Source organism: Fulmarus glacialis, unplaced genomic scaffold, assembly GCF_000690835.1.
Source record: "Fulmarus glacialis isolate BGI_N327 unplaced genomic scaffold, ASM69083v1 scaffold18996, whole genome shotgun sequence".
Lineage (NCBI taxonomy): Eukaryota > Metazoa > Chordata > Aves > Procellariiformes > Procellariidae > Fulmarus > Fulmarus glacialis.
In genome coordinates this window covers 4012-18139 of record NW_009217695.1, presented here as the reverse complement: position 1 = coordinate 18139, position 14128 = coordinate 4012, and the positions used below count along the sequence as shown (strand labels likewise).

At 37.3% G+C, this 14128-nt stretch overlaps 1 protein-coding gene across 1 annotated transcript in view; it reads left to right on the top strand.

Annotated features, from left to right (window-relative positions):
• The window catches only part of LOC104078225 (bromodomain-containing protein 3-like), a 24914-nt gene extending 12662 nt beyond the window's left edge, over positions 1 to 12252 (top strand). The window contains exons 12-17 of the mRNA XM_009579777.1: positions 2964 to 3076; positions 4391 to 4532; positions 8309 to 8382; positions 9726 to 9874; positions 11294 to 11453; positions 12184 to 12252. Coding sequence (XP_009578072.1) covers positions 2964 to 3076; positions 4391 to 4532; positions 8309 to 8382; positions 9726 to 9874; positions 11294 to 11453; positions 12184 to 12252 — 707 coding nt within the window. The remainder of the gene's footprint in view (positions 1 to 2963; positions 3077 to 4390; positions 4533 to 8308; positions 8383 to 9725; positions 9875 to 11293; positions 11454 to 12183) is intronic.
• Positions 12253 to 14128: the final 1876 nt, after the last annotated feature.

The window sequence follows — 14128 nt, the reverse complement described above, 5'->3', positions numbered from 1 at the left end:
TGTGGGGGGGGGGGGGGGGGGGGGGGGTGGGGTGTCCTACAACATCCACTAACTTATCAGTGAAAAACTTTAGAGACCAAAATCAGCTAGCAAGAGGTCTGTGTATCTAACCTGGAGACTTAACTATTAGGCTATAGTGTACTCTTGTGGTTTTGATTCCTTTCTGAAAGTGTGATTTACTTTACTTTCATCTTCTGGTCTGCAGAAGGGTGCCTAAGCTGACGGACAAAAGTGCCAACAGCATCGGCTGTAGAGCCAAAGTCTACCCTGGTGCTTAAGCTGTCTCAAGCTTGTTCAAGGGATGTTACAGTGCTGCAGCATCAGAATATCAGAATGATGTTTCTCTCTGTACACAAAACTCTCTTCAGTTTTCTAGGACAGAATAGATCTGCCAAACTGGAGGTCTACAATGTAGATATCTGTATGCGATAACAGTGTAAGGTGAGATGAATGCTCAACCCTTTCAGTGTGGGGAAGCAAACACAGTGAAGTCATTGATGGCAGTAAAGACTGTGATCTTGCAGGAATCTTTGCGGTCTTTTTTTTATATCTAGTTCTCTAAACATATCAAGCTGAAGTCAAAATATTCAAGAATGTTGCTTTCACTGTGAGGTTTGGCTCTCTAGATACAATTGCAACTCGCATCTTCTATGTGTGAATAACGAAACATATGCGAATGACTGTTGTGGTTTTTTTTTTTTTCTTCCCCTTCCCCCTCTTTCTGCCCACTTCACTGTATTTACAGTTACAGAAACCTGCTCAAAACAGACTGGAGCCAGGCAGAACCGTCCAACTTCTATGGAAAAGCCTCAGGTAAACTGACTGGAATGGATATAACAACTTTGTTCAGGGCAGTAATATTTGTTACATACAATGGTACTGGAAATGACACAACTTTATCAGGAAATAATGAATGTGGCTTGAATGCTATTTGTTCTGTAGGACTGATTTACATGGAGATGTGAAATCTGCTGTTTGTTGGAAGTAGCTTATGTATCTGTATAGAAACTAATGTACTGGGAGAACTCCTGAAGCTTCTACATCTTACAATCATTGTGGTAATTCTGTGTTGGGTGAAGGAGAAGGGAAAAGAAGAGAGGGGGAGAATGCTCCACACACTCCACCCCACCCACCCCTAAAAAAGGGAAATCCTCTCCTACTTGATCTTCAAGTATAGAATTGACCTAATAAACAGTGCAAACCCCACTTAAATATTTTTTCTTTGTCTATGAATAACCTCACTTCTACACCTGAAAATAAATAAATTTTACAATATACTAGTCACTTTCAGGATACTTTATATTACTTAATACTATGGTATTATTATAAGCAACAGCAGTTCTATCTAGAAATAATTTTTAATGCCTCTAAGACTGAATTGCTCTATTCCTGTATACACAGTGGGTGTGAATTCTTGTCAGGTTAGCTGTCTTTCACAATTTCCCTTGAAGCTACCAGAGATAGGGACCTCAGATTTCAAAGCAAGATCACAGCAAAGCTTTCATTCTTCTTACAATAGACTCGCTTTCACTTGAAGTGCTTAGTTGGATACAGGAAACTAGGCTGCAAATTTATTATTCAGCTGCTCCTCCTGCATCTTCATAAGCAAAGACTGAGGGGAGGAATTATGCAATACCCTTTTTTGTTTAAAAAGTGCAGCCTCTGCAGTGGCAAAATGACAGCAATAAACTTGAGAAAACAGGATACAGGAATTAAGCTTCAGCTTGGTCAGTTATAACAGCCGCTAACTGACTTTCTGACTAACAACAAACATCATACTTCAAATCCTCACATTACATTTTGCTGTCGTGGGTTTTCTGTATCTGTCAGACCAAGACCGTGCACTTCACCTCATGGGTTTTTGTGATCTAAACTCTTAGGAAATGCTAGATTAGTATCACAACACAAGGACTACTGAATCCTATAAACAGTGGAAATGGGATGGTGGTGGGGAAGGGGGATCAAATAGCTATAAAAACTAAGATTTGTCTGTATTAACTACTGCAATCTCTTTCTAGAGAATACCACTGTGTTTACAGAAGACATTCTGCAATGCTGTTCCGCAAGCACAGCCCTCATCTCTTACTAGTAGCTTGCAAAATTGTGGATCATCCGAACTGCAGCAGCCACCTCCCAATGTACCGCAGAGGCTTCAGCCTTTACAGAATAGATCACTTAAACCATCAGAACAAAATTCCCAGTCTCCCTCAGGTAACATCTTCATGGCAAGAAGCATGGCTATATTTGACTGCTGAGGAAACAAGGGATGGCAGAACTAATGTTTGTATTGCCCAATAAGCTTATCTGGGTGTTTTGGAGGTTATCAAGTGGGTAATAGAAAAGGTTCTTGCAGGGTATGGATTATAAAGAACATGATGTAAATAAGTGTGGCAGCACTGAGGACTGGCTAGGGTTTCAGATTACTGGGGCACTTGTGGTGGGGCAGAATAGTATTAAAACAGGAGGAGGTGTTCATGCCTCCCTCCGATGAGATGGAAAATGATGCCTTAATGAACCTAGGGTTACAAGAAGTGCTGAACACCTTAAGGCAGGAATTAGATGCTTAAACCCATCACTACCACTCAAGTTCATGTCTGAAATCCCTATTAGCTGAATTTAAGGCTTGGTGCCATAGGCCCTCTGAGTTGATTGCTGTTATCTAGACATATCAAATATTAAGTTGCTTAGAAACTTGATCCAAGGAGCTATTCTTTTCCCTCCCTCCTTCAAAAGGTCAAAACTTCAGATACTTCTGAGTTTTTGGTAAAAGACAGCTTGAGCTTGTAGCTGATTAACTGAGAAATGAATTAAAAACTAATTAAAAAATAACTGTCTCAAATCATGGAGCTGGGATACATATCTTCATATCCAGTTAATCCACAGATGGTAAACAGTGATGTAATTTTGAGATGTAGGACTGCGCTTGGCATGTTAGGGGAAATCATACACTACTTCTTTCTCAGGTATAATCTCAGCTGTATCTGCTCTGCATGGTGCTTCAGACCAGCAAACACCCCGGAGTACTCCAAGGACAAATCAGTCTTCTGTCACCCAGTGCACACATGCTCTTCCAGAGGTGAATACATGCTTCTCTCCAATGTATTCATTTCAAGTAACTTCTTTAAAGCATGTTCTTACTCCTTTAAATAAGATCTAGTATAATATTCCAGGCTTGAATTTGATGCAATGAAGGCCACATAAGGTTTACAACAAAAGTTATCCAAAACCCCACTTACAAAGTGATTCTTATCCTTTAATAGGGCATTAATTCATTGCCTGTTGGCTACAATACAAAAGGAAAGAGTTTGGCTAATCAATATATCAAGTTTATAATATACTATAAAGCTTATTTTATTTCTTTTCAGTGCTATAGCTTAAACTTAAGGAACCCTTGCGTGCTTACAGGTTAAAAGCCCACCCTGTAAACCTACAGTTTCATAGAAAAGATGGGCAGCTTATACTATATGCTCCTGTTTTCTAGAAATATCAATCTCATAAGGTCAGTAATACTCTGAAGACCCTAGAGGCTATTCTGGAAAAGTGTTGCTTTTTCTTCCTGTTCCTAAAGCCATGGAAACTGGGGCTTTCAGGGTCATGGATGAGGCTGTGAAATATTTAGTCACTGATTTCTGTCTTAATATATTCATGGAGAGTATCCTGGTTAGAAGGGCCTCTGTGTTACAAAAGAAGTTATAGATGTTACTGCAGCAGCATGATCTCTTCCATCCTAAGATGTTTAACTATCTTTCTCAACATGATTTAAAATACAGCTGCTTTAGCCAGGTTTTAATAGCTTTTATTTTCTGAAATGGATAGAAACCACCTCTTGAGTCTATGAGCATAAGAATGTGTCCTGCAAGAAAGGAAGAAAAGCAGCTTGCCCTTTCCCATTTGCGTCCACTATCCAAAGGAAGCAAGTAGCATATATTATGAGACTCCAGTTTGTGCAACACATTCCCCAGTTCAAGGGGATTACTACACAGTCTTGCACAGAGAAAAAACTACCACTGAACTGAAGTAATACAGCTGCCCTTCACCCTGATCCATAAGCTAGAGTGGAGCAACTGGCTTTACAACAGTAAAAGCCAACTTCTATTATGTTGCACCATGTTAAGGGTTAAAGAGCTTGTAAACAGTTTCTCATATTCTACCCACTCCATCACTCAGGATCTCTGAGCAGTTCATGTTCTAAATCCTAAGTGTTAATGTAAGAACTTGCTTTGACTACCATAGTATAAATGAAATCTAATTCTTCCCTGGTGTTTACAGAAGCTAGAGCTGCAATGATTTACTGCTCTAAGCCTCTAAATATTTAATCCTGCTGCTGCATAATAAGAATCCACATGTTTAGCACTTCAGAACATATTTTGAAGTCTAACTTCTCTTCTAGGTATCCAACACAACTTCCCAGGTTGACAGAGCTGATTGGAGTAAACAAGCTGAGAAAACAATACCTCTAAACAAATCAAATAAACTTCAAAACAAGGCCAGTGAGAGAATTGCAGATTCAATATCCATAAGTCAAGAACAAAGTATGTATTGTCATAATAAAAACTGTAACTGATATTAGGGGTGCAAAGTTAAAAATGTATATGAACCTGGTTTAAAGAAATAAAATGCTGAATACTTGTACGTTAATCAGTTTGCAGAATAATGGAGGGGGTGCAGTTTTCTCTTGTTCTTTCTTTTTCTTTTCGATTTGCTGCCTTTTTTTTTTTTTTACGTTAAATGTATGCTTGGTTCTTGTTCTGTGTTTTAAAATATATAAAGCAAATGACTTTTTGATTTAAGAACTTAGCTTTCTGAATTTAGTACTAGAGATAAGTAAGCCGGTCTTCCAGGAAGTCTGAGAGAACCAATGCTCCAATCTGTCAAATTTCACTGGTCTTTAAGCTGTCTTCTGATGAAGATTCATGGAGCTCTTTTCCCAGGGCACTTTGTGTGTAATTTGAGTTACCATCTCCGGCTCTTGGTGACAAGGATCTGACAGTAAAGCAATGTCAAACAGGCTTTCACCATGGAACAAACTTTCAATTATTACAAGAACACATGTTCCCTGAAAGCTACTTTCCATATAGAGATGCATCAGACTTCATACATACTTCAAACTAAAGAATTCTGAGCTGGACACTGAACACCCATGCTGAGAGCCTAGTGTTACCAGACATGATTGTTTTGGTTCCTCCTTTACTCTTTCCTCTCTAGACTACCTGTATAGGTTTGAACAGGGCAGGAAACAAGCTTCTGAAAACTTGATTGAAATGAAAAGGCACAGCCTTCTCACTGATGAATTCTTTAATTGTTGCTAAAGAATAATGTTGGGTACCTGAGTTGTATTAAAGCAATCCTAAAAATGGAGATTTAATTCTCCAAGATGTTCTATTCGGTATTTTCATGGTCTTAACACACCTATCCATACACATACTGACCCCCTTTGTTTAGACTTGTAGCAGCTGGAGCTGATACATGTGTTCCATAGATTCAGCTAATGACCTTCACTTACAAAGTTTTGAGGTGCTTAAAACTTGAATTCTTGTCCTGCATACTGCATGACTGTAACTATCAAGATCCTGGTGTTATCTTAATATTTTAAAGGGCTGAGAAAACAAGCAGGAATAAATCAAGTTCACTTTTTTAATATTAATAGAAAAAAAGCATAGCCAAAACTATTGGGAAAGCTTGCTCCCTTCCACACTTAGTTTTTTACTGCTTAGTCTTTATTCCTCTTAATTTTCTATTCCTAATCATTATTTAATTTGTACTGTTTCTATCTTCTCCCCCTTTTTCAAGGGACAGTCGTAGAGGATTTTCTGTGTTTAAATGGAAACTACCCAGTAATGAGCCTCTGCCTTTGAGTACACCTGAACTTCAGCATTATGTTGCAGAGCTGAGCTTTTAACACTGTTACATGAGTGTAGTTACCTGCACCCTTCCCTAATACAGTGGTGTTTGACTGTTCCTGCAATGATACATGCCCCAACTCTGCTCAGTGTTATCTTAGCCTTTCCACCATCAACTCCTGTAGAAAACTGGAAGGGTGGGGGTGGGGAATACAGGATTTTGGCTTTTGTTTTTTTTAAACAACAACAAAAACTTTGCTAATCTGGAACTGTTGTAGGACCTGTAATCTACTGATAGAAAGTGTAGAGAGTGCTCAGTACTATATGTGTCTACTTAGATCAAACCAGGGAAACTCATTTTAGAATTGGATGCTTAGAGCAACTCGTTGAATTTTGTAGAGAATCCCGCCGTCTCAGGCATTTCTGTGAGGTTACCTGCATCTCTGAAACAAGAGTTCTTGATTTTAGACTTGTGACACCTCTGATGGTATGGGTGCAGGCTTGGTGTATCACTGAATTCAGTGGTGGCTTGTTAAGAAGCTTAACTTATGAAACTGGTAACCACAAGTTTCCCTTCAGATTAAAAAGCACTGTCTCTCAATGAGAGGTTCTGTGAAGGCTGGCATTGCTGTAAGTAGCTCTAAAATGCGTGTTTTGAAGCCCATGGCTGCAAATACTTTTGACGCAGCCTCATATTCCTGTGTTATATCTAGAGCTTTAAGACAGACATGACTATAAATTTAAATTTACCTTAAGTTTGCTTTAGATAGAACTTGTTGGCGGGTATAACAAATTTGATCTCAACAATGGGGGTTGATCAACTTGATCTTAACAATGGGGTTAGATATTTTTGGTTATGTGAAGGTCTTGCTTTATTTTGGAGTATTCAGTGCTCAATACTCTCAAGTTTCTTATATGAAGATTCAAGCTGCCTGTATGAGGATAAATGATTGATGAAAGAAAGATGCCTATTGTATGAAGAGGGACACCCTCAATACAGTAGTTCTCTACTCTGGAGGAGAACAAGTCTCTGATAGCAGAATTTGATCTAGGTAAACCTTGCTTAACTGACCCTGGAATCCATGAGAATGGAGATATCAGGATTTGGAACACTTTTCAATAGTATTTGAGAGACTTCAGAGGTCTTTCATCCTATTTTATTCCACTGCATAGTAAAAACTCTCCTGCTTACTTGCAATTATACTATCTCACAGGCAATGCATGGGGGCATAGGGTAAAGGCCAGGCACTGTTTTTGTCTTGCCTTTTGGAGACTGTGAGGTCTTTCTGAAAACCCCTTTCATGACAAACTGGCTGAGGGTTTGATATTCTGCCTTCAGCATTCTAGATTCAAACATCTGAAAACTTTATCCTTTGCATAAAAAAAAAAAAAAGCAACCTCAGTAAGTTTCTTATTAAAAATTTACTTAAAATAAATACTGAAACATCTCAAACTGCAGTAGAGGATCATTGCTGAATGATATAAAATGTTGTTTATATCTGGTTCTAAAATAATGGCTTTATCAGAGTACACCTAGATTTTCATCCCAGAAGCTCTTTAGAAGGGGAATATAACAAAGTAATACAGAAGATTAAAAAAAAAAACACCCTACCCTACAACCCGTGGCTTTTGTTAACTGTGTGGTATTCTAGCCGGTCCCTAATATTACAAAAGTCTCTTTTTAGGCTTACCATAATGACTGTAGGAAATCGTATCTGTTCCTGCATTTTAAAAGTTTTTTGAAGTCTTAAAAGGTTTGGGGAAAGTTTTTTTCACACAAAATAGTATGACTCTTCTACAGTAACACAACATATCAGGACTGTTAATCTGAAGTTAGTATTGTCAAAATAGCACTTCCACTTTGCCTGTGTAAGTGGTGGGCTTTTTTCCCCTCAAAAGTAATAAAGAGGTAGCAGCATGGAGTATTTGTACATCCTGTAGGCTACTGCAAATGTGATGACTAGCTCTTACTGGCTGACCTATTTGTTTTGTTTTGTTTTTTTTAAAAAAAGGGAAATAGGCTGGAGAGCTTCAGGCTGAGTTTACATGATGAATGAGGTACTCTTAAATGATGCTGGAATCAAAATGGAAGAGGGCTAGGTGGGGAGGGGACAGGAGGGGAGCAACTGGCAAGGTGCTGTGTTGAGACTTTCTGATGAAACTTTTTGGGTATTCTGCTGGGACCTCTCCTAGAATTAACCAGGAGTTAATTTCTCATCTATCATTGAGCTTAACTATTCCTTTCCCTGCCCCAAACTGGAGAGAAGTGGTCCAGTTCAACTTAAGCTTAGGAAATGTTTGGGAGCATTTCTGTCATTCTGAACCAAATAAGAAGAAGAAGAAGAAAAAATTGCAGTGTAAATTCTTAAGTCAATTTTTAGAATGACAAAATTTTTATCACTTAAATTTGCGGAAACTTAGTCCATAAAATCAACATGAGTAAAAAAGCTTTTTTGTTCTTCCATCAGGTCATCGTATGCCTAATGATAAACCTAATGGTAAAAACATGCTAGAGCTAAAATCCAAAATTCTTCCAAGAAAGGTAAGTGTTGCTCAAGTCCTATTTGAGGAGGAGAGCTTGAATATGCTTACTAGGATCGATAATTCCCTGTCCTGGGATCCTCTCTGAAAATCTGGTCTTTTATGACTCAAATATTTAGTGTCTGATAGGTCTTGGGCATTGTTATAACCTGTACAGATTTATCTCATTTCTAGTGCTAAAAACAAAACAAAGAAACAAACAAACAAACAAAAAACACCAAAAAAAAAAAATCTATGGGCTCTGATCATTTCAGAAGGTAAATAATACAAGATTAAGTTAAAAATAACATATCCATATTGTCATTAAAAATATGGCTTCTCTTATCTAGTTTTAATATTTAAACTATTAGTGTTCCTTGATCTAGTTCTAATATTCCAAGATATTGGTGTGCTTTCCCTTGCTGATCCAGTAACAAAAATACGAGTAGTGTGGAATATAGCCTTGGGTACTATTGAAAAACCTGTTCTGAAACCGGACGATACGCTTTTGATGATGTTATTACAAATAGGAAACAATCTGAAGGTTTTTATGAAATTTAAACAAAATACTTCCTAGTATACAATAGATTATCTTAAATGGAGGAACAGAGGAATTTTCTTATCTATTATTTAAATTCTTCTGTGGTAAGCAGCCATTTGAAAACATCAGATCAAAATTACTACATCAGCCTCTGGACCTAAAAAGTTTGTATATAGTCTGTTGAATTAAAATATTCCTAGGATTTAAGCACTTAGCGTTCAGAAAGCTATTAACTAACTTACTGAATTCAATTCCAAAAATATGTATTTCCTTCATAAACACATGACCTTCTACTAGAAGCAGTACTTCTTAAGAATACTGGGTTTTTGCTGTTTTACACTGTGAAGAAAGTGCCACTGGGGGGGGGAGAAAACATGGGTATTTAAAACAAACAAAACCCACGAGCCTGATACAAAACCATTGTTATGTGAGGATTATGTATAGAAACGAGATGGATGTTCTCCGTATTAAAATATTGTCAACGGACTTTGCATAAGCTCAGTCTTGCGAATTCATGTTTTCTGGAATTAAAAAATGGAGAGGTGGACATAAAGGATTGGGTAAGAATAGCTACAAATGCTAACAATTTTTAGTATACTGCTAAAGAATCTCAAAGTTTATAAGAAAACATATTGAAGTCTGCTTAGATTGCTGTATTTGCACTAATATTCTGCCAAAGTAAGGATATTTTGTTGTAGATATTCCCAAATAGGTCCAGTCAAAACAACATTGTGCCTAGTGTAAGAACTAAGCGGATAATGGATGATTAGTAGTGGTAGAGTATTTTTGCCTTTTCCATGTTTTCCTTTTTCTAATAACTTCAGGATACAGGATTTAAGAATATAGTTTCCTGGGTAAGCTTATGTAAAACGATGATGCTTCCAGCTCCGATAAAAACATCTGCTGAGAGCTTCAAACAGTTCAGGAAAGCAGCATTAAAGAAGAGGAGTGGGCAAGCACAGGACTTAAAAAGGCCGCTGGTGCAAGCTGGGAAGGAACTGCAAAATCTTCCTCAAGAAAAAGAGAGGTTTGTAGCCACATATGCTTAAATATTATTCTATTTTTTGCTTGTATGGTACTGGGTGGCTTAGTTATTCAGGAACAAGTGGTTTGGATTAAGTAATTGCCATGTGTCAGAGAAAGGGGGGGAGCTGTACCACTCTAAGCACAACTGCACATCCAAAATGCATAAAGTGGCTTTTTCCCTTGCAAATCAGTATTATTTCAGCAGAAAGAAACTTCTCAGGTTTCTTTCTTTTTTTTTTTTTTTCTTTTTTTTTTTTTTTGTCCCCTGGAGCACTCAATTCTTCTGGTCATGACCAGAATTCACACCTGTCCTCACTGTCTTTCTTACCTATATCTGTAGCCAGGAAAATCCCCATCTTATTGCTATCCTAAGGGGAAGCAGGATAATCTAGTCTTCGAGACTGTGGTGTTTATATAGCTGAAGGAGTTCCAGTATGCATCACTTCAACAGCAGAATTCTTTGCATTGCTGTAGAGAAACATATTCAATCAGCTACTGCTGTTGTATTCTTCCCTCATTGTTTGCAGCCACTGTTTTAGTGAGTGCCCACATATGTATCCCAGCCTGAGGTCTATTATTATGCTGAGTGGGATAAGTGACTGCCTACTAATTACTGCATTGCAGTAATATCTTAGATTGCTGTTTGCCACCTTTTTGAAACTCTGCTTTCTGTAATATTTCCCTCTTCAGTAGTCTTGATTTTTGTCTTGTCTCTTTCACCCTGTGAAAGATAAGCCTGAGCCGGTTCCTAAATTCACCTGCTCCTGCCCATCGCTGGCTGTATTAGAATAGATCACTGGTTTAGAGTGTATTATTTTAATAAACTGAGCATTTGAGAGACTTGAGTACACTCCTTGTTCAGAACGTATAGTGAACAGTCCAGGCACCTTCAGCTACTACAGGTTTCCACAAGGAGGAAGCGAGGCATGTAGCTCATGTAGCAATATGGAATAAGACATTACAGATGCTTGCCTGAAGTTAGTGAAATCTAACTCAAATAACTAGTTAAAGAGGAAGAAGGTAGAATCAAAACATAACAGGCCAAGAAAGTATCAGAAATTTAAGTGTGTATGTCTGTCAAAGAAAGTGCATGTAAGCTTTGTGTAGCATGTATATAAATCCTGTGTGCATATTGATTGTAGTAGAATAAGGTTTCCTGTGTCCCATTTCCAGCCCAACAATTGTGTGCACATACCTCTCGCAAAGGGAAATTACTATGAATGAACATGTAAAACAGAACCACAGTTTGAGTGCTATGCACTGATTTAAGTTATTTGCAGAATTCTCTTCAGGTGCAAAGGCTTGTTACAAAGAAAAAGAAGAAACAACTTTTATTCTATACCAATCTCTTCTGCTTTCTTTAAAGGGGCCATGAAGGCACGGGATTGGATGCCATGGCAGTGATAGACTGCGAGCCCCCAAAAGACCAAAAGAGTAAACAACTGCCCGAAGCTCAACGACACACTCTTATTCAAGACCGTAACTTGGCTAGAAAAATGGAACAAGAACGCAGGAGGCGAGAAGCAGTAAGTTGCTGACTCTTGCCAGCTGATTTTGTTTCAACTTCAGTAGAGAATAAAAAATGTTAGCTCAGGTCCTTGTTTTAAAGGGCCTGAATGATGGAAAACAACAGAACTATGCTACCTGAAGAGTTAGTCCAGAAAATGAAATAAGAAACCCAAAGTAGGTCTTCAAGTGGTGGAATATGAAAAACTATCTGCTTGGTCCTATTACTCCCATAAGCTTAGCATAAATTGCATGGTAAAATCAAATTTTAAAGGGGAGTCCCTGCTCTTTGAACAACTTCAAACCTCAAGTCTTGCAAACTGTCTATCCTCTTTAACATATTCCATGTCAACAAAAGTGCTAGTCATACTGTTCTGGTCTGAAATATCAAAACTGAGCCTTTTTAGATCTAACTTACTGGTTTTATTGGTGTAGGTAACGAGTGTTTTTTAATTGCTACTATTTTTAAAATTTTTTTTTAATTCATAATATTGTACAACAGAATGTAAGAACTGCAGTGTTAAATCATGCCTAGATTCAGATAAGGTCTACTGAAGCTTTCATCCTGTTCAGCTCTTTTCAGAGAGGACTTCAACAACATGCACGCTCAAACTTGCAATAACAGAGGAAGCATACACTTTTGGGAAGAAGCTTTGTAGTTTTTTCTTAAATCTTTATTAAATATTTGACCTGCATAGTATTAATTAATGTCCGACTGCTCAGAAAATACACTAATTTGCTTTCTTGCAGATGGCTTGTACAATTGATATGAATCTGCAGAGTGATATTATGGCATCTTTTGAAGAATATCTTGAGTGAAAGCTGTAGTTAATGTAGAACTTAACTTCAACACTACTACAAACTGTACAACTTTGAAAATGTACTAGTTACAATCTTAAATGCTAAGACCACTTTAAAGAGCATGTAAGCTCCTCTAAAATGCTTAATATTAAAAGCTTGTTCACTGACACTTGAAGCATCACAAGATCTTTTTGCTGCTTGTTTACAATATATGTAATCTAGTCTGCTACACAGTGGAACATAGTTGTTCTTTTGATTAGTTTTATATGTTGTGGATATATATATATATATGAGAAAATATCAGTTTTTTTCTCATTTTTTTAAATCCATTTCTTTCAGAAACACTTGAGAATCTGTTATACTGAGCATAGCCAAATTCTTGTGTTTGACTGTATTAAGTCATAGTATACTAAATATACACCTATAGAAACTACTTTAAACCAAGGTCTTGTCAATTATGTGATTACTATTAAAACAATCACTTTACTATGACACGCTTGCACAGAATCTGGGCTGTGACAAAAGACTTCTATAACAGTGATAACTTCTAAAGGGTGTGTAACACTATTTGTAATCATAAAAAAACATTTCCTGGAACTCTGTAATTTCAGCAGCAAATCCTGTATACTTGCATGTCTTTTAAGGCCCAGACATGTTGCTCTTCTGTTTAATGTATTTTATGTTAACATAACATTTGGATAAGGGTGCAAGCATGTTTGCCAAATGGTTCTGGTTCTTCACAGAAAGAAATTATCTAAAACATCCCATTTCTGGCTCCAGTTTGAAAGGCTTTCTGATTAATGTGAGATTTTATTCCTGTTGGGATACTTGTCTGAAGTAGAAACTAGAGTGTAAAAACCCTATGTTCTTGTTGATTACATATAGCTATCTCAAAATTAAGTACAGGACTAATAAAACATTGTTTTATAGAATTAATATCAAAACACAATGTGTATTACAGAAATGTTGGGTGGAAGTGGGCCCCCTCAAGATAATCTAGTTCAGGGGTCTCCAAACCTTTTTCATCATGCACCGCATCAGTAAAAAAATTTAAGCATGCACCCCCATGACATGTATATTTATTCATTTATAAATTATATACATGTTCTACTGTACTAATGTATTATGTACAGTATAAGAAAATACATAAAAATAGAAATTAAAAATATTTTAAATAGTGTTTATTTAATTTTGCTTAGTTATGTTTATTTTGTTCTGTAATTACAAAAAAATTTGTTTGTATTAAGTATTTTCTTCCCACACCCCACTTTGGAGACCACTGATCTAGTTGAACCTGCCCCTCAAAACTCTCTCTCCCTATGGAGACCTCTGGTCTGTTGAGTTCCTGGATCAAAATTGGAAGTGAAGGTAACACTGCCAGTGTTGTGGTGAGGATCTGCCACAGACCACCCAACTACGTAAACTAAGTGGACAAAACTTTCTATAAGTAACTGAATTTTCAGATAAAGGAAATCAATTGCATCTAAATTCATAAATGATAGCTAAAGCATGCCTAGAAATGGTAGCCTGGTTTTTCAGGTAGCAGACTGATGAGCTAGTGCTAGTTCCAAAGAATCTACTCTGCAATAAAATACTGCTCTGTATCTTCTACTTCTATCATTGCTGGAATGGTAGTATTTCATTCAACAGCAGAAAGACTGTGTATTGACAAATGCTCAGATTGGGGTATCACCCCTTGAAATGTCTAGGGAAGTCCTCTTACATGAGCCTTGCCTGGATGCATGCTCAAGTCTACGCTGTTTGGGAGATTTGAGTACTTGGCTAGGAAGGGGATTTGGGTCGAAAGATGAGTTGTAATATAAAGCGGTGCTGTTATGTTGTCGTGTTTCACATCCAAAGTGATTTAGGCCTGCCTTCATTTGTAGTTTATACA